The sequence below is a fragment of the Nicotiana tabacum genome, chromosome 10 (genome assembly GCF_000715075.1).
Source record: "Nicotiana tabacum cultivar K326 chromosome 10, ASM71507v2, whole genome shotgun sequence".
Taxonomy (NCBI): domain Eukaryota; kingdom Viridiplantae; phylum Streptophyta; class Magnoliopsida; order Solanales; family Solanaceae; genus Nicotiana; species Nicotiana tabacum.
In genome coordinates, this window is record NC_134089.1 from 157,579,454 (window position 1) to 157,604,954 (window position 25,501).

The following is a 25,501-nucleotide window of genomic DNA, read 5'->3' on the forward strand; positions in this document are numbered from 1 at the left end:
AAAAATAATTATTTAAATAAAAGTATTTTTATAATATACATTATATATTCTTGAAAATTATGCTCAATTATATTATATATATTCCATGCACAACTATATATATATATATATATATATATATTCCATGCACGATTTAACATAGTATATTTTACCCTATACAGATAGTCCCCCTACTTTCCGGTGACATAACTTTATGTCGTCGGAAAGTTGATAGAAATATAATAATATAATTGAGCATAATTTTCAAGAATATATAATGTATATTATAAAAATACTTTATTTAAATAATTATTTTTATATTAAGTGCATGAAATATATATTTTACTACCTTTATTTTCTTTCATTCTAAATCGTGTAAATAAAATTTTGAATTTTTGTTGTTAATACTAAAATTATTATTACTAACAAATTATTCTAATTAATTTTTTTACTATGCTCATTATTTTGTTATTCCAGAATTATATATGCTTAAATACTTTTATTAATTTATAAATAACATTTATTTATTCTATAGGTAAGTCCATAATATAAATTAAAAGGGAAAATCATAATATTAAAAAGTTTTAAAAAAATAAAAGGAAGATAAATGTTTATAATTTAGAGGGTAAAATAGGTATTTCGCAATCCAAAATTTGAAAAATCTAGTTGAGTGACCTTCTGAGTGCAATACACATAATTCAGTGATTTTGTTGTTACAAACGAAAGTAAAGTAACATTAGGAGATAATTTGGGATAGTTGAGTGACCATTTGAGTAATGGACTCGTTTTTGTTCAGGTTACATTTGAAAGGAAGACAAAAAACTACGTACAATTATTTGATGCATGTAATTCGAAGGAACTAACGCTCAAGAAGGTATATTAAGCAAAAGAAAAATCAAGCACGAGGTAATTAAGGCTTAGTAAATTCTTACTTATCATCAGATTTCTATAAGGAGTTCTACTAATTATTTTAACAACTTATTCAGCATAGTGCATATCAAAACTCTTGGCGTGGGATCAAAAAAGGAAATAAAGAAGAAGAATATTTACACCAACAATATATATATCTTTGGAGCCTTAAAGTAATGGTAAAGTTGTTTCCATGTGAACTATAAATAAGTGGTTCGAGCTGTAAAAACAGCCATTAATATTTATATTATGATAGATTGTCTATATCAGATCTCTTGGGGTACGACCCTTCCCCCAAACGTTGCGTAAATGCAGATTACTTTGTGCACCAAACTGGTTTTTATTGTACATATCTTTGATCCTAACACAAAATCATACGTAGCAAACGAATACGGCAAATTGTAGTAATTGATGCCAAAATCACTGACTTTATTTGCATGGATTCCCCACAAATAAAAGGCAAACCAAAAAAAGTGAATTAAAAAGAAACCTAACAACAAATTAATTAAATGGACTAAGACAAAAGTGTTCTAACTAGACTACTAGCCAGTATTTTATTTTCCACATGTCATGAATATGGTTACACTACCACCCATAACTGTATCATCAAACTAGAGTTTTTATTTATATTTTCTCCCAAATAGGATGAATTTGAACTTTAATTGGCACAACATCATAGCGAAGTAAACTGATCACTGTTTTGATTTTCTTGCAACGATACAACAACAATAACCCAGTGTATTCCCACAAGTAGGGTCTGGATTTTCTTCCAAGGGAAATTCACAACTTTATTGCAAACATATGCATAAAAGAGTGTGTATTTTAATGATCATGTGATCATTTATTAGAGTACAAATAACAATTCTTAGCAGAAAGTCCTGTAGTTGTAAGAACAGCAGAGAATCCAGTGTATTCATTATCTTTTTTTGCTAGACATATCTTGGCAATGTTTTTGGAGAGTTCACTTTTGTTCAACTTTGGTTGAGCTGAATATTCTTCAATTGCCATCCACTGCAAAGAGATCAATAAAAGGGGTTATTTTTTACATACTGAGCTTCCTCAATGTGAAGTATAGCTGAAATGCAAAGTGGTTATTTTTGACATACCTGAGCTTCCTCAATCTCAGCATTTTGCTTGTGGATAGTAAAATTAAGGGGTTTTAGCATGCATATGAAGAACAAATCTGACTTTCCAAAGAATGATTTGTGACTTTGTCTGTAGTGACCAAAAATTCAAAAGTTTCAGCTGCTGAATTATTTTGGAAGAACAAGATTAATTAGGACATATATATAATCATGTGTTGTAGAAAACTTATCCTGGAAAGATGTGTTTGTAATTTATTGCTTTCTAGACCTTACTTTTTCTTATGAATATATTTTTTTTGTTAACAAGGGATCCGTAGCCGCTACCTTTCGGGTGAGCACAGAGTAAACCTCGTTATTGTGTAATAGCCTGTAAACTATACAGAAAGGTAAATCGCACGTTTCGGGTGAGCACAGGGTAAACCTCGTTATTGTGTAATAGCCTGTAAACTATACAGAAAGGTAAATCGCACGCACTAGGCAAGTATCGTGCAACTGGCTCGATTGAAAAGATATGCAAGTGGATTTCGAACCCTAGACCTCCTATTCGGGAAGTCCCTGCTCAACCAACTTGGCCACCCTTAGGGTTTTCTTGTGAATATCATTATTTCTTTGTTGTCTTTACATTTTCTTTTTTGTTTTTCTTCTTGACATTTTACAATTTTTTGATGGCCAAAAGGATGAAATCGTTCTTACCTGAAAGCGAGGATTTCAATAAAATCTGTCTCAATCTAAAAAGAAGAAGAAGAAGAAGAAGAAGAAATATTTGTGAGTTTCACTGCTCTATGATTTAAGGGAAATTAATTTGTATACTTTTTTTTTTTTTGGTTCATCAAATTAAATGATTTAGATGTACCGACTTACTCCTGTCTCTTCTTGTACTTCTCTAATGGCTGCCATGCATATATCCTCGCCCTATAAGTGAAAGAATTCCACAAATTATACTTACATAATATTAGTTAAATCATTACGCAGAGTATTATTTTGTATATACAATAAATCATTACACAGAGAATTCCACAAAATGCTGATTCCCTTACGAGATTTTAGTGCCTAAAAATGCTCTAATAAAATGTGAATGTAATGCACTCGCTTCTTTTAGAAAAGAAAAAATTCCTCCAATTGTATCTTTTTAGAAAGAAAAAAAAACCGATACTACTCTCTTTGGAATCCCCCTTTAAATTTTGGAATATTGACAATTAAAAATATTACTACTAGGATAAGAGATGGAAGGATAATATTTGGTTGTAGACTTCAAGGAAACTGCAAAAAAATAATTTTTTTTTTAATAAAAGGAAATGAAAAGAAAAAGATACAAATGGTTAACCTCTTCAACAACGCCAGTAGGCAGCTTCCAAATTCCAGTGCTTTTTCCAGATTTTTCTTTAACCACTAGCACCTGCCAAGTTGAATAATTTTTTTACTTTTAACTTGTTCAATGTGACATCTGGAAATAACATCATGTTAGTGGTGGCAAAATGATTAAAAAAAAATAGTTATTCACTCATATTATCCATTAAAAAATGGTTTGGTTATGAACTTTTTAAAAATGGGTCATATATGGATAAAACTCATATAATCCACATAAAAAATAGATAATCAATGAGTTTAGTTTTTACATTTATAAAGTCTCAAATTGGGGGTTCTTCAAATTTGGCAAACTAGAAATGTTCCCAGTCATGGATAAATGGATATCTATATCATCTGCCCGTTAACCCATTTATTATCCGTATTAAATATGATCAGATCGGATAATTTATCCGTTTTTTGTATTATCAATTTTCAACCTGACCTTATCCGTCCCGCCCCGCCCATTTGCCCCCCTAATTCCAGTTATACTTTTATACTTGTAAGTGCATAGAAGTTAATTTCGTTATACTAACATATATTCACAAGAAAAAGAATGTGTTATTTGGACCTCTCCATTATTGTTGAGAACGAGAGCACCAATACCAACACGATGAGAAGCATTAGCAGGTAAAGTATGAGGGGTTTCTGGAATCCAATAAACCAGCATCAAATATGTTGCCTCAGCATGATGATACCAAAATCCCTCCTACAATATAATTAAATATATCACTTAATTAAAATCTAATGTAAAGTAGCCTGTGTTAGTGGGAGTATATATGTATATTTTACCTTAACTGCTGCTTCAACAAGATGAGCAAGTTCTATAGGCAACTTGATCCATATACCCTTCTTTCCCTGAACATCAAAATGAAGAAAAAAAAAGATATTAATGTATTACCTATGATCTTTCTTTTTCTAATTTTAAATTCCTTGAGAGACAACTATTTATCATAATTAGTATATGAATTAACTAAGATCTATCTTATTAATGGCGTTTATAAAAAGGGCAGCCAAGTGCACGAAGTTTTCCGCATTCAGGCTCAGGGAAGGGTTGCACCCCAAGCAAAGGGGATGCAAAGTTGTAATATCGGTTTCAACTGAACCAATACTTCCAACACGAAGCATAAAATATATGTATAAGAATTCACTAAAATTATAATAAATAATAGGTTTGAACCCATAGTTTTAAAAATATAATGGGTTCATGGCAAAAATTCTTCAGGATTCTCCTCTGACTCCAAGGGGTGTGATATAGACGGTCTATCTTAATACAAACATTCGTGACTGCTCCCACGACTCGAACTCATCACCTAGCTATAAATGAATAAATAACAAGTATACGTACCTTTTGCCTCCAATTGGATATGGAAGCCATCAGCATAGTATGAAATTTATGAGAATCCATAGGCTCTTCCTTCTTCATGTTGACAGTAACTCCTCCATAATTATCTTCAGTTGCCTCAAATATTTCCATTTCTTTTTCGTTAATCTGATCAGAAGTTGGAAGAATAAAAAAAATATTGAATATATGTTGGAAGAAATTTGAAATTTCAAAAGAGTAATTAAACTTTTTAAGCTAAGTCTTTAGCCTAATGTCAAATTTAGGCACGTCTTTAGCCTAATGTCAAATTTATTAGGCTTTTCATTTTTACTTTTTCGAGTCATGATAGCTACTCGATTTCTAAAACAAGTAAGACTATTTCATATATATAGAAATTTGAATTATTTTAAGTTTCCAAAAGTGAATGCATGTAAGTTTTTATTCAGAAAGCGCTAAAGTTATCGATACAAATGATGTAAAATACAAACATTACATTGTCACTGTAATTCAACTTTTAATAGCAAGTTCTATATTTTATTTTTCACGTTATTAAATTGTGCTTCTTATAGTCAGTTACCTCAGGTAACTTAACGTGATGGCACAAAAATTAATATATTGTTAGTGCACAAAATTTAAACTCTTACGATAATAATATATGCGTGCTAGCTAGGATAACTCAAATTTGAAGAATTTGTATATCAATAATAGAACTAATAGCAATAATTAACTTTTTGGAACCTCGGCTATAAGCATGGGAAACTTTATAAATAAAAAAGAAGTTGTGCATAGAATTTTAAACATAACCTGGTGTTACCAAAGTGTGAGATTTTGAGTCTTACAGTATGAGGATGAGTGAAGAAAGGTTTGCTATGAATAGCCCTTTTTATAGAAGGCTTATAGCATCATTAAGCTAACGATATGCAGCTGTTGTATCATCATATGGAAATTGAGCCAAAATTTACTTGGAACATTTTCACATTGTAGGAATTTAATTGATTGTCAGGTCTGCACTGATTAATCACAATTTAATGTGATGTCACATGCACCTGCCACCTGGTCTCGTATGAAACTCGGTAGTTTCTACTCATACACATACCTAGCAACAACCTGCAAACAACAAAGCACGAAATCCCATCAACCGTGTTAGGTTGGTGCAACCCTACCCGACCCAAGGTAACGACTGAGTCTTATAAGTTCACAATCATATGTCATGACCCGAAATTTCTACAATCGGAATCGTGATGGCGCCTAACATCACACTTGCTAGGCAAGCTAATATTAAAGTATTATTAATCAATTTTCTTTACGTTTCAATGATTAAAAGTAAACAAACTAAAACAAGTATAAATAATTGCGGAAGTAAGTAAACAGCCTCTTTGTTTATATACTATTACCAATACGTACCGTTGCTATTACTATCCAGAATCCGGTGTCACAATCCACGAACACACTATGATTTTCTACAAATATCGGTCTGAAAGAAATTACAAATGTTTTGGAAATAAAGAAAAAAGTACTATAGAGACGCAGAAGGGGACGCCAACAGGACAACCTTGGGTCTTCGAACTGTGTAACCTGAAGCCAACCTCACAATCAGCCATTACCTGCTCCGAAATCTGCACAGAAAGTGCAGAGTACAGTATCAGTACAACCGACCCCATGTACTGATAAGTGCCGAGCCTAACCTCGACGAGGTAGTGATGACGCTACGGCGAGGCAATTACAATATAACCTACATACAGTTTATAATAAAAGCAGAAAGAAGAACATGACAAAATGAGCAGTAACTTGCAAGGAATGAATGCAGAATTCAAGTGCCTTATTAGTATCGAGCTATAACCAATCCTTAAGTAAAATGCAAAGCTACCAATTAACTTACACAGTAGAAGTAAAATAGATAAACACACAAACTGATGCGGCGCGCATTCCGATCCACCATATAATCAATATCAATATGAATATTCACATTTATTACTCCATATCAATCACCCTTATTCCTCCTGTTGCAGCGTGCAACCCGATCTCACCGTATAATAGCAATTCAAACTTATTCCTCCTGTATATATATCACCCTAATTTCTCCTATTGCGGCGCGCAACCCGATCCCACTATATAGTAGCATTTCACCTTTATTCATCCTCAATATATAACCCTTATTCCTCCTATTGCGGCGTGCAACCCGATCCCATCATATTAGTACCAATTACACAATAAAAATAGAAATTCCACAATTTAACTCAAAACTTTTTACAATGTTTAAACCTCAAACCAAAGCAAACGGAAAGCTTGTACATTATGAAACTTCACTCAAATAATACTACTCAGCGAAAACAATCCAAAATATACAATAAAACACCGATAAACCAGTTTAAGCCAACAATATGAGACAATGAAACTACAGGGTAGCTAATACCTTCAACAATGAAAAACAATGTCAAACAAGTGGCAATTAAGCATGGGAATACTAGTAAAGCATGTAGAAATTAAGGCAGGAAACCAATATATTAAGAACGGGAAGGAAACAGGCAAAACACATAAATTGGCGGCCATAGGTACTCATCACCTCACCTATATACCACTCACATGGATTTTCACATAGCAATTAAGTCAATGATTCCTAATCCCTTGAGTCAAAGCTAGACATAACACTTACCATGCTCCAACAGCCAACTCAAAGCTCAATCACCGTTTTTCCCTTCACACAAGCCTCCAGACCATTAGAATCTAGCAAATTACCAACCAAACAATTCAATCTAAGCCTTAGTAACTATCCATGATTGCAAGGAATTCAATTAAGGCTATTTTTGAAAAGTCAATAAAAGTCAACATCCGGACCCGCTTGGTCCAAACCCAAAATTCGGACCAAAACCTGATTACCCATTCACTCCCGAGCCCAGATATATAATTGGTTTTGGAATCCGACCTCAATTTGAGGTCTAAATCCCTCGTTTCTACCCAAAAATTCCCAATTCCACCATGAAAATCTTAGATTCTAGGTTGAAATCTTGTAAAATGAAGTGAAAGATTGAAAGAAATTTGTTAAGAATCACTTCCCTATGATTTAGGGGAAGAAATGGTCTTTGAAAAATCGCCTCTTGTGTTTTAGGTTTTGAAATTTTGGAGAATGAATGCAAAATCACGTCTAAGTCCCTTATACACAACTATAGATATCGCATTTGCGACCTGAGCTTCACAATTGCGAAGCTTGCAAATGCGAGAAAACCATCGCATTTGTGATGTCTCTCACACTCATGCTTCCTTTGCAAAAGCGAAGAAATGCTCGCAATTGCGAGCTGAGCTAATCGCAAATATGATTAAATGGTCGCAAATGCGAGGTCAACCTCCCTCTTGTCCGCATCGCAAATGCGAAGGTTTGTTCGCATTTGCGAACATAGGCTGGCCCAACTTCTCTCCTTGCATTTGCGATAAGAAGCTCGCAAATGCAACCTCAACAGTAGTCACAAATGTGAAGCTTGACCTCGCATTTGCGAGGTCTGAGGCCTGCTACACAGCTGAAGAACACCAGTAATTTTTCTAAGTTTCAAATCACTCTGTAGCCCATCCGAAACTCACCCGAGCCCGCGCGGTTCCAAATCAAACATGCACACAAGTCTAAAAACATCATACAAACTTGCTCGTGCGATCAAATCGCCAATATAGCACTTGGAACTACGAATTTAGCACCAAATCACATGGAATTCTTAAGAACACTTTGAAATTTTTATTTTCACAACCGGGCATCTGAATCATGTCAAATCAGTTCCGTTTCTCACCACATTTTATAGATAAGGTATAAATATTATTTTGGACCTGTATCGGGCTCCCGGACTAAAATACGGGCCTGATACCAATAAGATCAAATATTAACCAAATTATTAAAACCATTTAATATTCAGTTTTTCAATTTTCATCAAAAGTTCATATCTCGAGTTAGGGACCTCGGAATTCGATTCCGTGCATACGCCCATGTCCCATATTTTGATACGGACCCATCGGGACTGTCAAAATACGAACCCGGATCCGTTTACTCAAAACGTTGATCGAAGTCAACTAAATCAACTTTTAAAGGAAAAAATTATTATTTTTATCAACTTTCAACATAAAAGCTTTCCGGAAATATGCCCGGACTGAGCACGTAAATTGAGGAGGAATAAAATAAGGTTTTGAAGGCCGAAGGCCTCGGAATACGAAATCGAGTTCTAAAACATAAGATGACCTTTTGGGTCATCACATCATATTATTATTATTAATACTTTGATGATGTCAAAAATATAAAGGACAACCCGATGCACTAAGCTCTCGCTATGTGCGAGATCCAGGAAAGGGCCGGATCACAAGGGTCTATCGTACGCAGTCTTACCCTGCATTTCCACAAGAGGCTATTTGTACGATGTCAAGATGTCACGTAAACCAAAAAAAAAGATGTTAAATTCTATCAAATTTAGATAGTTATTTATTGGAAGCTAGTTATGTGACGCTCATAACAGATGGCGGGCTGATGAGAACCAATCAAAGAGAAGGACTTGCAAACTTCTCAGCTAGCAAGTTTTTGAAGAAGGGGTGCACTTTAGGCGAATCACACATCTGAATGAAAGAGGATAACTAAAAATTTTATAAGGCGTAACACAAGTTTGCATGGTACGTATGCTATTCAATTCATCGATGGCGTAGCCCAAAGGATAAATATGTAAGGTCCGTGGCCGGCCTAAATTAAGCGGACCATATATGTGTCATGTGCTTGAAATGTGGCATACTATGCATATGAGTTTTCTTGAGGCTTGTTTAATATGAGACTCTTAATTTGCATATATTTTTTATGCTTTATTAAATCTGAGGTTTGATCTTTAAGGATGAAGCATACGTTCTTCGAATAAACGAATCAGGTAGAAGAGAAACTGAATGCAGTGCACTGTTGCCCAATTAAGCAATGACCTTTTATCATTTCTAACTCCTTTTAGAACTAAAGAGAGGAAAATTTACATATAAGACGGATAAAGGCCAAATTTGATTAAGAGATCAGGAGCCTCCAGCTTATTCATGATAACACTAAAAACGAATACGTCAAAAGTCAGTATGATACACTAGATAGGTTGAAGACTTGACTTACCATAAATAGTGTACTTAAATTCTTGGTACTTAACAAGGAAATAATTAAAGAAAGATTGTTCCCAGAAACTCTTATAGAAAAACTACAAGGAGGGACCATTACGAATATTTTGTTTAAATTATTAGTATTACTCACGTTGAGGGACTTAAGAGATATGTACTTGCTTCTTCTTGTTTTTTTGGTTTTGTAACTTTCCGCGTATTTGTCGAGGCGGATCTAGAATTTTTATAACATGGGTGCACCACTAAAAAAATGAGAGAAAAAAAGTATTAAGTGAGATTTAATCTCTGCTGCTCTAGGTAAATAACTCAACATTCAACCAAGTGCATCATTTAGCCTCTTTGGAGCATGGGTGCCAGCAGATTATATTAGACTAATTTTTATATATATATATATATATATATATATATATATATATATATATATATATATATATATATATATATATATATAAAATCTAGTTTGGCGGAAGGACCATGGGTTCACGTTCCCCATATTTTTGCCTATAAATCTGCCCCTGCACTTGTCCATAGCTCTTAGAATATTTGGGTACTTCATATATACTCATCCCGTCCCGATTTATATTGGGGTATTTGAATAAGTACAAAATTAAAAAATTAAAATAAGACTTTTAATATTTGTGATTTAAAATAATCCATAAATATTTGTATAGTCATAAATTATCTCATTATGAATAAAATAGAAATTTAAAATTAAATTATTTTTAAATAATAAAATTTAACATTCTTTGTAGGGACCAATTGGCAATTATCTATGGCGCACTAATCTCTAAAAAAAAGGAAAACAAAAGCAAAAACTACATAATATAGCCGCTCCCAAAAATAATAACGGCCAATATATATATATATATATATATATATATATATAAAGTTTTAGAAAACTGAGGGCATCTCCAACCTTTACCCCATTTTTGGTCCTCAAAATGTGGATTTTCCCATTTTGGGGACAACTTACTCCATTTTTTCCCCAAACTTTTTTTATATTCTTCTCTCTCTTCTATACTATATTATTATCTTTCATTTCATTTCATTTTTTAATCTCCATTAAACAAATTCCATCTTTTATTTTTATTAATTTGTAATTTCCATAATTAAAACAATTCCATAAAATTTTAAATAATATAATTTATAAGCAATTATTATAGATTAACTAATAATTCAAATAAAAGTGAAATCATTGTGATACAAGATTAATTAAATACATATTACATAACGATAAAATTCATTCGAAATACTAGATAAATATTCAACTTCAACCTCTAGTATTCTCCCATAAATGATCTATTAATGCATTACGAAGTGCAAAATGAGCATCTTTGTCCTTAATTCATCTATGTCGAAATAAAAATTCTTGAAATCGTTGATTTTCATCTACTGTCATTTCTACATAAAAATAATAAATGCACGAAAATTAATTTATTAAAATTATACACCAAAGTTAAGATATAATATTAATATTATAAATACATTACATAAACATAATTAGGTATATATAAAGAGATAAATTAAAAGATTAAATAATAAAATAATAGTAAAAAAGTGATGAATAATAATAGGGGAGATGAATAGTGTACCCCCATATTTGAGGGAACCAAAATGGGGGAGGGTTGGAGCTAAATTCCCCTAAATATTTCTCTCATTATCGGGGACGGAGGCAAGGTTGGAGATGGCCTAATAACTTGCCCAAAAGAATACTTGCTAAGGACAAGACTTGTAAATTGGGCCAACTCGGCTTTGCCGGCCCCTAAAATTTGATGGGTCACGAGTGTGTCCAAATTCTGGAAAATTTACACAGTATAGTTACTTGGCTAATTGGCTGTAATTATTTTTATGAGATTTTTTCATTTCTATACATTATTTAAAATTTTATTACTTTTAATATCCATGTTTAATTAATTACTTGGCATAAACAAGTTTTATTTACAAAATATATACAATCCACCTTAATAGGCTCCCAAATCCATTATTTGTGCCGTCAACCAAGGGATTTAATTACACCCTTTTCCTTTTATTTTTTTGTCTTCTTCTCTTTCTTTATTTTTTCCCAATTATCGGCAGTCGTCAATTGTTTACCACAACATGTTCCTTTGCAAATTCAGCTCTTGCAATTCTTTAACAATTTCTACTTGACTGAAAAAGATGTACCCCTCTTCCTCACAAAAGAATAATTGTATTTTTTTCGTAACTCAGAGAAATGAGTATAATTATGTAGGAGCAGAATAAACATTTCCACATCCGAGTTTAATCTAGAATTTTCCAGTAGATCAATAAGAAGAGAATAAGATTACACAAACAACCATCAGCCAAGTTACCTTGGAGAGTAGAGTTGTAGAGTAACATAAAGTAACATGAAACAATCTGAAAATCAAAGTGTGCCAAAGTAAATGATCACCAGGTTCTCAAATTTTACAAACAACGTTAACTAGGAAAGCAGCCTTTTAAGTAGTTACCGGTTAGGATTAAAAGAATTGATCTGAAAGATTCAATAAAAGAGACTCTTGTATCGGAACTTGAGATGAAAGAAGCTGTAAATGAAGACAAAATAACCTCTTCTTCCTCCCTAATGAAGACATGGGCATAGTATAATCTTAAATGGAAATTTTATACAAAATTTATACAATATGCCTTTTGTATATTATGTATCTGATTTATACATAGTAAAAATAAATTTCATACAACTAATTATATATTATATAATTTATCTACAACTTTCACACATTATTTCTACCAAGTTAAATACAACTACAATAACATACAACTTAAATAAAAAATTTATATAAAATTTATACAATATGTCTTTTGTATATTTGGTATCTGATTTATATATAGTAAAAACAAATTTCATACAACTAATTATATATTATACAACTTATCTACAACTTATCTATAATTTTCATACATTATTTCTACTCAGTTATATACAACTACAATATATACAACTTAAATATAATTTTTATACAATGTTGTTGAACTTTCATACAATAGTTAAATAAATAAAAGAAAAATATATAAACAATAGAATATAATTTTTTTATAATTTTTCTACAATTTCGTAAATATAATGTATATCATGTCGTCTTCTTCTTCTTCTTCTTCTTCTTCTTCTTCTTCTTCTTCTTCTTCTTCTTCTTCTTCTTCTTCTTCGAGTTTCAATCTGAAATTCAGCCAAAACCAAGTCTAATCTTCACCAAAACCCCTCAAAATTGAGATATAAACTCCAAACCATATTCCCAATTATTTGCAACAACACCCAATCCAAACAAATAATGATTTTTGAAAACCCAAATTCGAATTCAAAGCTTCAAAGATTTTTAATGGCTGTCAATGGTGGAATTACTGCTCTCTTTTCCTTTGCTTTATATTACTGAAATTTGGGATTGAGAGATAGAGAGAGACGTAGAGAGAATTTTCAATTCTTGCAACAACATCCAATCTAAACAAACAATGTCTTTTGAAAATCCAAATTCGAATTCAAAGCTTCAAATCTTTTTAATGGTTGTCAATGGTAGAGGGATTACAGATTTTCACTGGTTTTAGAAGAGGAAATAGTGGGTGATTGAAGAGGAAATCAAGGGTGTGGTTTGATACGTGGGTGTAATTTTATGATACTAATTATTATCATTAATTTCCTTAAAATGTACATAAATGGTAATTTGGTATATAAAATGTAATTATAGTAAAACTTGAGTAGGGAGGGTAATATAGTTTCATATAGTGTATAGGAATATAAAAACTCCTATTTTTATTTAATCAGCCAAATATGTTAAAAGCCCTTAGTGTATGGGTCAAAATTAGGTCGAGTTTAGTGAATGCAAACGGATGAGCTGAGGCCGAGGTCGAAGCCAAGCACGGCCCAGTGGCGAGGAGTCGCCCAGAGAGAAAGACTCACGCCAAGGTCGAGTAGAGAACAAACAGATGCAACGCTTAGAATATTTTTAGGATTATAAATAGGAATATTCTCTTGAACATTCCCCCAATTGTACTTTTTTAGGGTTTTCTAGGAATATTCCTTATAAATAGGAAGAGATAGGGAACAAAAAAGGGGGCTTCTGGACTCTTTTGATAAGAACATCTTGTAAATGATTGATTATCAAGAATATACAAAAAGCTTGTAGGGAATCATCCAATTCATTCAATATTTGGGTGACAAATTCCTTCTTATTACATTTAATGCTATTTGTCACATTTATTGCATGTTTTCATTCTCATATTTATTGATAATCATTGAGCATTAACTTGGCATTCATTGACTTAAACACGGTCCCGTACCATCAAAATTATCGAACTTCAGATCTAGGATTTATTATATTTAACTACGATTCACCCTTTATATACTTATTAAATTGGTTTAACAAAAAGGTCCTAAAATTTTTTTATCAAACAATTTGGCGCTGTCTGTGGGGAGTTCCAAGTTAAAAAGTTTAGTTTCTTCTAGATCTTTAAAAAGCTTTCTTTTTCTTGTTTGCACAAGCTAACAATGGCAGAAAAAGGAGAGGAAAGACTGAAAGTAGTGATGGGTGTCACTACTAACCTCCTAGGCACCATCAACGAGGTGGACATGGAAGACGAGGAGAATGTGACGCCGAACGCCTCACCCAGGCAAAGTGACTCACCTCCTCCTCATGGGAGAGTAACCGCTTCATATGAGAAGGGAGCCTCCACGTCCACGACAGAGGAAGTGCCACCCGCAGTGAAAACGTTATTGGATACGTGGCTGACAAGTACCCTAAACAGTATACTCGAAAAACCCGTACAAGGGGCGAGTAGGAACATCGCATGAGTTGACACCCCAACAACCATCAACGAGCAACGCGCTCCTACCCTAATAGGTAACACTCACACCGTTGTTGATGCACGTAATGACGCCCTCACAACTATTTTGGGGAAAATAGAAGAAATGGAGAATGAGAATAAAGCACTTCGCGACCAAATGAGGGAGCACCAAGAAAGGGTTGATAAGATACTAGGCGCCCTGAATCTTCTGCCAAAATAGGACGTCGGCTGGTTCATGGAGCAGACATACAGCGAGGAGGCAGCCCCACATACCATACCCAAAACCTTCAAAATGCCACCATATTTGAAAATATACGACGTCACAATGGACCCTAAAGACCGTATCATTCATTACGTCATGGCGGTAAAAGGCAACGACCTCTCGAAAAAGCAGGTACCGTCGGTGCTACTGAAGAGGTTCGGCGAAACCCTAATAGGGGGAACCTTAACATAGTACTCACAATTACCAGCATGTTCCATAATGCCATTCGAGGAAATAGCAGACAAGTTCGTCACCGCCCATGATGGGGCAAAGAAAGCAGAAACTAGAGTGAATGACATATTCACCATCAAACAATTGCCTGGAAAAGGACTTAAGGACTTCCTCAACCAGTTCAACAAAGTAAGAATGATCCTACCAAATGTGTTAGAGGGGATGGCGGTAGTGGCCTTTCAAATCGGGTAAAATAGGAACGGGTCGAGGGTGACCAAAAAATTATTAAGTAGACTCATGAAATACCCTCCTACCACCTGGGAAGAAATTCGCAATTCTTACTGTGTCGAGGTGAGATCAGACGAAGACGACCTCAATGGTCCAACTCAACGGTTAACGACAGTCCAAATGGAATCAAGGAAAGATCGTCGGAATGACAGTTGAAGAGATCACGCAGGTCCATGCCTCAATCAGGAAAGGCACCAACCGTACATCAGAGGGCCATCCCACTACCTCCCCATCAAGCCAAAGGGGCGTCGAGGCCATAGACGGGGAGTCACTGGAAATGAAAGAGGTATGCCTCCACTTTTATCTGCTCACAATTTTTGTGTTTCTGCTTTAGAAATAGTTTACGCCTAGAGAATCTCGGTCCCAAGGTGAAATGGCCACAAAAGATGAAGTCGGACCCAAATTCCAGAAATTCGAATGGCCTCTGCGAGTTCCATCAGGAATGGGGCCACAAGACCGAGGATTGCATAGCCCTACGACAAGAAGTAGTGAACATGCTCCACCAAGGACATTTAAAGGAGATGATGAGCAACCGAGGGAGAGCCAATTTTGCCCGTGAACGAGAACAACATCAAGGCCCCCCAAAGCCACCCTCCACTGCCCGCACCATCCAAGTGATTATTGGCGAAGGCGACGAAGAAACAATCAACCATGTGAAATTCACCACCACACACAACTTGAAGTGGTCGACCACCCATTAACGGTATGATGACCTCAAAGACAGTATCATCTTCGATAAGCCAGATACCCACGATTTGACCTTTCCTCATTTCGATGCCCTTGTCATTACTTTAAGAATTTTAGATACCGATGGAAGAAGAATCATGGTAGAAGATAGGAGTTGCGCTTGTATTATCCACCCCAGAGTTCTCACACAAATGAGACTCAAGGATAAGATAGTACCACATTGCATAACACTAATAGATTTTAACAATGTAGTCGAACGAACCTCTGAAGAGATAACATTGCTCGTTCTGGCCGGGGGCGTCACCCTGGAAACAACATTCCATGTCATGAACCAAGACACAACCTATAACGCCATTATAGGGCGACCCTGGATATACGCCATGAGGGCCATCCCGTCCAGTTTATATCATATCATCAAGTTCCCTACCCTATGGGATTATTCAGCATCCGCGGTGAACAACACATAGCTCAAGAATGCTACCGCAAAGCCCAAGACTGCACATACACTCAACAATTTAGAAGGGAGGACTCAGGAGCATAGTAATTAACGAATTTGGGTCCCAAGTCCGACGAACAAATACACGTTGTCAAAGACCTCGACGTCGTGAAAGCCATAGGGTCAACAGTGGAAGACCTTGATCCTGTCCAGCTGGACAAAAGTGACCACAACAAAAAATCCAACATTGGCCACAAACTCACACAACCAGGTAATTTTCATAAATTTTTAACTGACAATGCCAATCAGTTTGCTTTCTCCCATGCAGACATACCAGGTATCCCGAAATATATTGCAACACACAAGATAAATGTCGATCCACTCTACCTGCCGGTACGAGAAATCAGAAATAAGTTCAATATTGCAATCAACGAGGTCGTCCATGAAGAGGTAGAAAAATTGCTCGTCAACGGTTCCATTAGAAGGTCAAAGTACCCCTAATGGGTTGCCAGCGAGGTCATAGTGAAAAAGAAAAAAAGGGGAATGGCGCATGTGTATAGACTTCACGGACCCAAACAAACCCTACCCAAAAGACTCTATCCCGTTGCCTCACATCGATCAGCTCATCGACGCAACAGCGGGGCACGAGTTATTAAGCTTCTTGGATGCCTACTCAGGATACAACCAAATCCTTATGGAGGAGGAGGACCAGGAAAAGACCACCTTCATCACCCACCAAGGGACGTACTTCTACAGAGTCATGTCATTCGGGTTGAAAAATGCAGGGGCAACCTATCAGAGGTTGGTCACCAAGATGTTCAAAGAGCAACTTGGCAAAATGATGGAAGTTTATATAGACGACATGTTGGTCAAATTAAAAAGAAAAGAGGACCACATCGACCATCTAAGGGAAGACTTCGACATACTTAGGTGATACGGTATGAACCTGAACCCCGAAAAGTGCACTTTTGGCGTGACCTCGGGAAAGTTCCTTGGGTTATTGGTGTCGTAGAGAGGCATCGAGGTCAATCCCGACAAAATCAAGTCTATAAAGGGAATACCTGGAATTTTGACCAGCAAGAAACAAGTGCAGAAACTGACGGACCGTATAGCTGCCCTATCAAGGTTCATCTCACGATCCTCTAACAAATGCCACAAATTCTTCAACGTACTCAAAAAGGACAATGGACTCCAGTGGAATTGCAAATGCATCAATGCCGTAACAGAATTAAAGGCGTACTTGTCCTCGCCCCCGCTACTTGCCAAGGCAGAACCTGGCGGACGTCAATTAATCTACCTGGACGTGTCCGATGTCGTAGTAAGCACAGTCTTGGACCCTGAAAATAAAGGTATGGAATCTCCAATCTATTACATTAGCAAAACCCTGGTCGATGCCAAAACGAGGTATCCCCACCTCGAAAAACTGGCTCTGGCATTATCGTAGCTTCACGATAGCTTAGACACTATTTTAAATACCACCCCATCTCGGTGGTCACGACCTTCCCCCTAAGAACCATCCTACATAAACCCGAGCTGTCGGGTAGATTGGCCAAGTGGACCATCAAATTAAGCGAGCAAGATATAACATATCATCCGCGAAAAGCGATAAAGTCGCAAGTACTCGCCGACTTCAGTTCCAAAATAATGCCTGAGGCCAAGCAGGAAGCCTCCCGTACCTCCCCCAAGTTATCTGACCTATGGGTCTTGTACACCGATAGTGCCTCTAACGCGTCAGGATCTAGACTGGGACTCATGCTTGAGGTCCTAACAGGCGAAGTCATACGACAATCTATACGGTGTCCCTATATGACTAACAATGAGGCCGAGTATGAGGCTGTAATTGTAGAACTAAAACTATCTCTCAAGTATGGAGCACGGCGAGTCATCCTCCGATGTGACTCATAACTCGTCGTCAATCAAGTCACAGGAACTTTCCAAATCAAAGAACAGAGGCTACAAAAATATCAGGCAGAAATTCATAAGCTACTTCCCGAGTTCAACGAGTTCCAACTCGACCAGATACATTGAGCACAAAACATCAAAGCAGACGGTCTCGCCAAATTAGCAGCGGCCACCAAGAACATAAGCTTAAAAGAAAACGTGGTCACCCTCCTCCATTCGTTAATAGACCAAATTAAGGTACGCACTATAAACTTGACTTGGGACTGGCGCAACCATATTATGTCATATTTTTAGGACGAAGTGCTCCCACCCGACAAAAAAGAAGCCAAGAAGCTTCGAATGCAGGCGGCTAGATACAACACCATCAACCATGACGTGTACAAAAGAACGTTTGGTGGTCCCTTGGCAAAATTCCTAGGACCAAACCAAACCAGGCACGTCCTCGAAGAAGTACACGAAGGCCACTGTAGAGCCCATACCGGTAATCGAGCCCTCATTAGATGCTCCATACGAACAAGCTATTACTGGCCCACCATGAAAAAGGAAGTCGCCGACTTCGTTAGAAAGTGCAAACAATGCCAAAAAATATGCTCCGATGATCCACCAAGCGGGCGAGCACCTCCACTCAGTCACATCGCCTTGGCCGTTCATCAAACGGGGGATGGACATCATCGGACCCCTTCCAGCAGGATGAGGTAATGTACGATTTCTTTTGGTTTTAACTGACTATTTTTCCAAGTGGGTAGAAGTAGGTGCATTCACCCAAATACACGAACAGGAAGTTATCACATTCAAATGGAGGAACATTATATGCCGCTTTGGCATCCCCAAAGAAATCAGTTGTGACAACGGACCCAAATTCATCGTAAAAACGACCGCCGAGTTTTACGAGAAATGCCATATCAAGTGAATACTCTCCACGCCATATCATCCAGTAGGCAATAGTCAGGCGGAGTCCTCCAACAAAACAATACTAAACATCATGAAGAAGAAGCTTGAGGGCGCCAAGGGACTGTGGCTGGAACTACTACCAGAAGTGCTATGGGCATACCGCACCATGCCAAAAACAAGCACATGAGAAACGCCATATTCACTAGTCTATGAGACTAACGCGGTGATACTAGTCGAAGTTGGGGAACCAAGTTTGAGATACTCTAATGAGAGCCGCCAAGTAACGATGAAAGCAGAAAGCAAGACCTCGGCAAAATAGATGAGCGAAGAGACATGGCCTACATAAGAATAATAGCTCAAAAACAGCAAGCAGAGTGGTACTACAACAAAAAAGCCAAAGTCAGACCACTCAAGGTAGGGGACTATGTACTCAAAGCCAAAACAAAAGCGAGCAAAGACCCACGGAAAGGCAAACTAGGAACCAATTGGGACAGACCATACAAAATCACGGCAATAGAAAACAAAGGGTCTTTCCAACTAGAAACAATGGAGGGAAACTTACTACCAAATAATTGGAACGTTGCCCACCTCAAATACTTCAACTTCTGAAGACGGACGTCCTCCAAGACGTACTCTTTTTCCCTCACCCGAGTTTTGTCCCAATTGGGTTTTCTCGGGGAGGTTTTTAATAAGGTGACAAAGAGGGCGTCTCAAAGTTTAGGTATTAAGTTCATCGTCCCGCCTATCAACTACTTATCTAGGTCGAGCAATGAAGGGACAAGATAGACCGGGACTCCTCGAATGTATGTACGGACCGAACAAAAACATGTAATATTCTCCAATGAATAAACAAAGCAGTATATGACATTCTTACACAACTCCACCAAATTTACGCATCACGCCAACGCGAAGGAAATGTACATTCGACCTCACTCAAACTAACTTACATTCGATCTCACTCGAATTAACTTACATTCGACCTTGTTCGAATAAACGAAGGAAATCTACATTCAATCTCGCTCGAATGATTTTCTAAGTCTACATTCGACCGTGCTCGAATTAACTTACATTCGACCTTGTTCGAATTAACAAACAAAATGTACATTTGATCTCACTCGAATGATTTTCTATGTTTACATTCGACCTCGCTCGAATTAACTTACATTCGACCTCGTTTGAATTAACAAAGGAAATGTTCATTCGATCTCACTCAAATGATTTTCTAAGTCTACATTCGACCTCGCTCAAATTAACTTACATTCTACCTTGTTCGAATTAACAAAGTAAATGTACACTCGATCTCACTTGAATTATTTTCTAAGTCTACATTCGACCTCGCTCGAATTAACTTATATTCAAACTCGTTCGAATCAATCTACATTCAACCTCGCTCGAATTAACTTACATCCGACCTCGTTTGAATCGATCTACATTCGACCTCGTTTGAATCAACTTACATTCGACCGACCAAAAGTCAGGGACTTTCTCATAAAATAAGACACTCACAGGAAAGAAAAAAAAAGAAAAGTCGAAAATACACAACAAAAGACAACTGTTCCATTTCAATCATTCCATTCCAATAAATTTTACAAAGGACTTGAAAGTCGCCCCCACAAAAAGAAAGCAGCAAAACACAAAAACCAAAAACCAAGTACAAAGACTTCACGCCGCATGGTTCCCTCATCACCGACATCACCGGCATACTCATCGTCGTACCAAGGGTCGGAGGCAAGCCCATCTAAGGCTCCATCATCATCGTCCCCTTCGGGCGTACTGGGATCATAACCACAGGTGTCATGAGCTGCACATGCCTTGACACGAACATCCTCAAATTTTGCCTTGGAAATCTTTTCAGCCGTCTTCAAAGACCTGTATATGTCAAGTTGGACCTCAGCATGAACCCAAATTTCATACAACTCCTGTGACACACTAGGATTGGTAGAAGTATGAGAAGTAGATGGTTGGACCTACTGTTGCGCCTTCTCGGCTCTTAGGGCGACAACCTGCTCATTCAGCTCAGACAGCTCCACCTCTAAACCTCCACTCCGCTCCTCACACCTTGACTCCTTGAGCGCTGAAGTTTTTGCCTTAGTAGCTCGCTTAGACCTACAAACATGGAGGGTGACCCCTAGGGCTGCAGCCTCCGCCACAGCGGCCATTCTGGCTTTCTCAGCTCGGCCCAACTCTTCGACCCCGGTGCTCAACTCACGCCTCAAGTTGACGGCCCTTGTTTCGCTCTGCTCGAGCTCGACCTTTAAGGACTCCACCTTCGCCTGAAGATCAGTATTCTTGGCCATCACTCCCTTGCTCACCTCGAGCTCATCCTCTTTATCCCTCGGCGCCCCCTCAAGCACGCTGCATCTACTGATGGCCCTCATAAGCTCCTCATCCTTCTGCTTGAGCCCATCGCGAAGCGTCTGAACCTGGTCGTCCTCACTAAGTATGTTGACTATCGTTCGGTGCTTAGAACGGTACTCTTTGCACTTGGATACCATCTTCTTGAAGAGGGCCATCCTTCGCTCTTTCCGGCGATCACGCTCAATCTCCATGATGAGGGTCTAACACGCAAAAGAAGACAGGTCAGCGGAAGTAAACTACACATACGAAATGAACTAACTTAACATGGGAAAAGAAAGCTTACCCGCAAGGCCATGCCAGATATACCCAATAACAGATCCATATCCTTCAGTGATTGTAGCATCATATTCTCAAAGTCCGCGCATAGAGGAGCAAAGGCCAGCACCGCCTGTTCTGAGTTGGCCAAGACGTTATAATCTACGGGGATGATTATGTGCCGATCAAGCCCCTACATCCTTATCTCCACTTGGGTGAACCTCTCCTCAAAAGCCCACACCTCCACAAGGCCGATATCGGATCTCTACCCATCATCTTCTACGAGGACGGTTCTATCCCTCTTATCTGCTGATGATGAGATGACCTTGGTTGTTCGCGCAGGCTCCCCTTTGTCGTAGGTCCCTTCAACCTCTGATGAACTTTCCTTCATGATGATAGCCGGCGTGGGATAAGCCTCAATGCCCAGTAAGGGTGCTGCCTCCGCAACCAAAACAATGGGCCTTTCTGGCTCGGCATCAGCAGCACCGACCCTTCTGGTCTCCACCCTCTGCCTTTTCCTCGATACTGCCTCCTCCTCACCATGAGACGACTCGTCAATTAGGTGCAAGATGGGGTGATCAGAGGTCTTAGCCGACGTAACGGCCACCTTTGGGGCGAAATCACCCAATGGTGGAGCTAGAGTTTGACCCTCTCGTACGGACTCAACCAGTATGAATTGCATTCTAGTCGAAGCGACCGCCTGGAAAAATGCGGGCACCAAAGCCTTCGCCTTCTTGGAAGCTCGCCGACCTGGCACAAAAAGAAAATCATGTTAAAAAAAAATGTCAAGACGGTGATAAGCTATAACGAAGACGAAAGGGTCATAGAAGTGAGAATCAGACTTACTAGTCGAAAGCTTGGGCCCGAATCACTTGTTAAAGGACGCCCAATCGCGAATCCCCATAGTATGAGCTAAGACGCGAGTTACCTAGTCTTCAATGTCAAAAACCAGGAAAGGTGGATGCCTATCAGCTGAAGGTAGAAAAACATGAGCAATTCAGAAACAAAAAAGAGGGGGGATAAACAAAATATATGATAGATGGTAAAAGACCCTTACGGTTGAAGTTCCATTGCTCGGGGAACCCCACTGGGTCCACCACTACGTGCTCGGTCTTGACGAAGAAGTAATTGCACCAGAACCGACAGTTTGCTTTGTTATCCATCCCCACCACTAATCCTTTAGTCCTACAATGGCGGAGATGAATTAGCGTGCCTCTGTAGAAACTAGGCGAGAAAAGATGTAGCAGATGACGGATGGAGATTTCACAGTTGGCCAACTCTGCGAACTTCGCCAGCATCAAAAAGACTTTATATAAGTAAGGGGAAAGTTGTGCCGGACAGATGCCATAAAAGCGGCAGATCTCCTCAGCTAGTGGGGGAATAGGAAGAGAGTAACCCACCAAAAATGGGTAGGCATAGAAAGTGCAATACCGAGGCCGGTGGACTTGTATCACGTCTTTCCCCACCGAAACAATATCGACGTGAGCAGGGATACAAAATGTAGACCGGACGACAGATATTTGTTTCAACCCCATATCAGATAGTATGTGCTCAAAAGTAGGGGTGGGCTCTTTTGGGAAGTCATTTCTCACCGACAGGTTCCGGGGAACAACCTCCTCCACGGTGAGAAATTTTTTGTCTTCCGCAACCGTAGGCTCACCACCACCGAAAGGCATGGCCACTGACAATGGGGTGGCATCGTAAACTATGTCAGAAGTGTGAGGGGAGTTTCTCATATATATAGTAATGTGTATACAATAGAACCGAGAAGAGAGTATCAACGAGAAAAGAAACCAGCTAGAGCTAAAAAGCAAAAGGAAATCGGAGACAAGGGTTAGAGAAGAAGCAGAAGAACAAGCAAAGTGAAAATGGAGTATGTAGTGTGAAAGTTTCATTTGTGAATCCCCCTTCCTCTATTTATTGGATATTTTGGCGCCTAAATTGATGCAAGAAACTATCAGTGATACCAAAATCAAAGCAACATAGGCACCGAAAATGATGCATCGCATCGAGAAGATGCATCATGATGACGCATGTGACCATGAAATCATCCTATGTCAGCCACGCCAACCACAACCTTTGAGCCAATCCGTCATCAATTCGACATCGACCAATTCAGCTCATTCACCATGTCGGAATTTCTTGTGATTAGATGCAGATAAAATCTGCTCATCGAGGACTCCCAAGAGGACGACCTCAATAAGCGGAGGGACTAACTGTATGGGTCAAAATTAGGTCGAGTTTAGTTAATGCAAATGGACGAGCTAATTCTGAGGTCGAAGCCAAGCATGGCCTAGTGGCGAGGAGTCGTCCAGAGAGAGAGACCCGCACCAAGGTCGAGTAGAGAACAAACAGTAGCAACGGTTAGAATATTTTTAGGATTATGAATAGGAATATTCTATTGAATATTCCCCCAATTGTATTTTTTAAGGTTTTCTTGGAATATCCCTTATAAATAGGAAGAGATGGAGAACAAAAAAGGGGGCTTCTGGACTCTTCTGATAAGAACATCTTGTAAAGGGTTGACTATCAAGAATATACAAAAAGCTTGTCTTGTCTCCTCAGTTTGATTTCATTGCTAAACATTCCTCTTTTATTCACAAGATCTAAGAACACTTTGTTCATCTCTATAGTCGGTTGTCACATGCTATTGTTAGAAAAGGGAATCATCCCACTCATTCAACATTTGGGTGACAAATTTCTTCTTATTACATTTAATGCCATTTGTCATATTTATTGCATGTTTTCATTCTCATATTTATTGTTAATCATTGAGCATTAACTTGGCATTCATTGACTTAAACACGATCCTGTACCATTAAAATTATCGAACTTTAGATCTAAGATTTAATATATTTAACTAGGATTCACCCTTTATCTACTTATTAAATTGGTTTAACAAAAAGGGCCTAAACCTTTTTGGTCAAACACTTAGCTTTTCAAAAACCAAAATGCATGTGCAAAGACAATTTCAATTTTCAAAAATTATTTTTCAATACAATTTTAAAAATTATTTTTTCAAGTTTCAATCAACTTTATGTCCAAACGCCAGCTAAATGTTTGTTAGCTTCTCACCAAATAACTATAGAAAAAAAGCTCTTTCTAATGTTTGTTAGCTAAATGTCTTCTTCTTGCTTAATTTTATTTATGCATGTTTTATCCTCTTAATTTGGATGTGTAGGATCTGGACCTTTCTTTCACATCTCGTAATACTAGTATCTGTCATTGAGTGAGTGACTACATATAGTCATATTTTTGGTGGAATGATGTCAACTACGAATGGTGGAGCGGAAATGTATAAAGATTGTCTGACAGCAGGTCAAGTATCATAAATGGGAAAAAGAAAGCTAACAAGGCTAGCCGGTGCACTAATCTCCTGCTATGTGTGGGGTCCAAGGAAGGGCCTGACTACAAGGGTCTATTGTACACAGTCTTACCCTTTATTTCTCTAAGAGACTGTTTCCACACGGGTTGAGCTCGTGACCTCCTGGTCACATGAAGCAACTTTACGAGTTATGCCAAGGCTCCCTTTCAAAATTAATGTTTACTGAAAATGACGAGCCTATAGCTAGACAATATTTTTGTATACGGTAAACAGGCTATAGGCTCGAGTCCGAGGAGACTCGAAGTGGGTGTCGAACAACTATCTCGGGGAAGCTGATCGAATGTGTGGAATAGACCGCATCGAGGGCAGCATTATCTCAAGGTCA

At 37.8% G+C, this 25,501-nt stretch overlaps 1 protein-coding gene across 1 annotated transcript; it reads right to left on the bottom strand.

The window, feature by feature from the left end:
• Positions 1–1,489: 1,489 nt before the first annotated feature.
• Positions 1,490–4,837, bottom strand: LOC107780785 (nudix hydrolase 2-like). The gene is made up of 8 exons (XM_016601364.2): positions 4,666–4,837; positions 4,110–4,175; positions 3,889–4,026; positions 3,298–3,369; positions 2,835–2,885; positions 2,667–2,701; positions 1,995–2,103; positions 1,490–1,899 (listed from the first exon to the last, which is right to left on the bottom strand). The coding sequence occupies exons 1-8, from the start codon at positions 4,792–4,794 to the stop codon at positions 1,726–1,728; spliced, it is 774 nt and encodes a 257-aa protein (XP_016456850.1). The 5' UTR covers positions 4,795–4,837; the 3' UTR covers positions 1,490–1,725.
• Between the last annotated feature and the right edge of the window lie 20,664 nt (positions 4,838–25,501).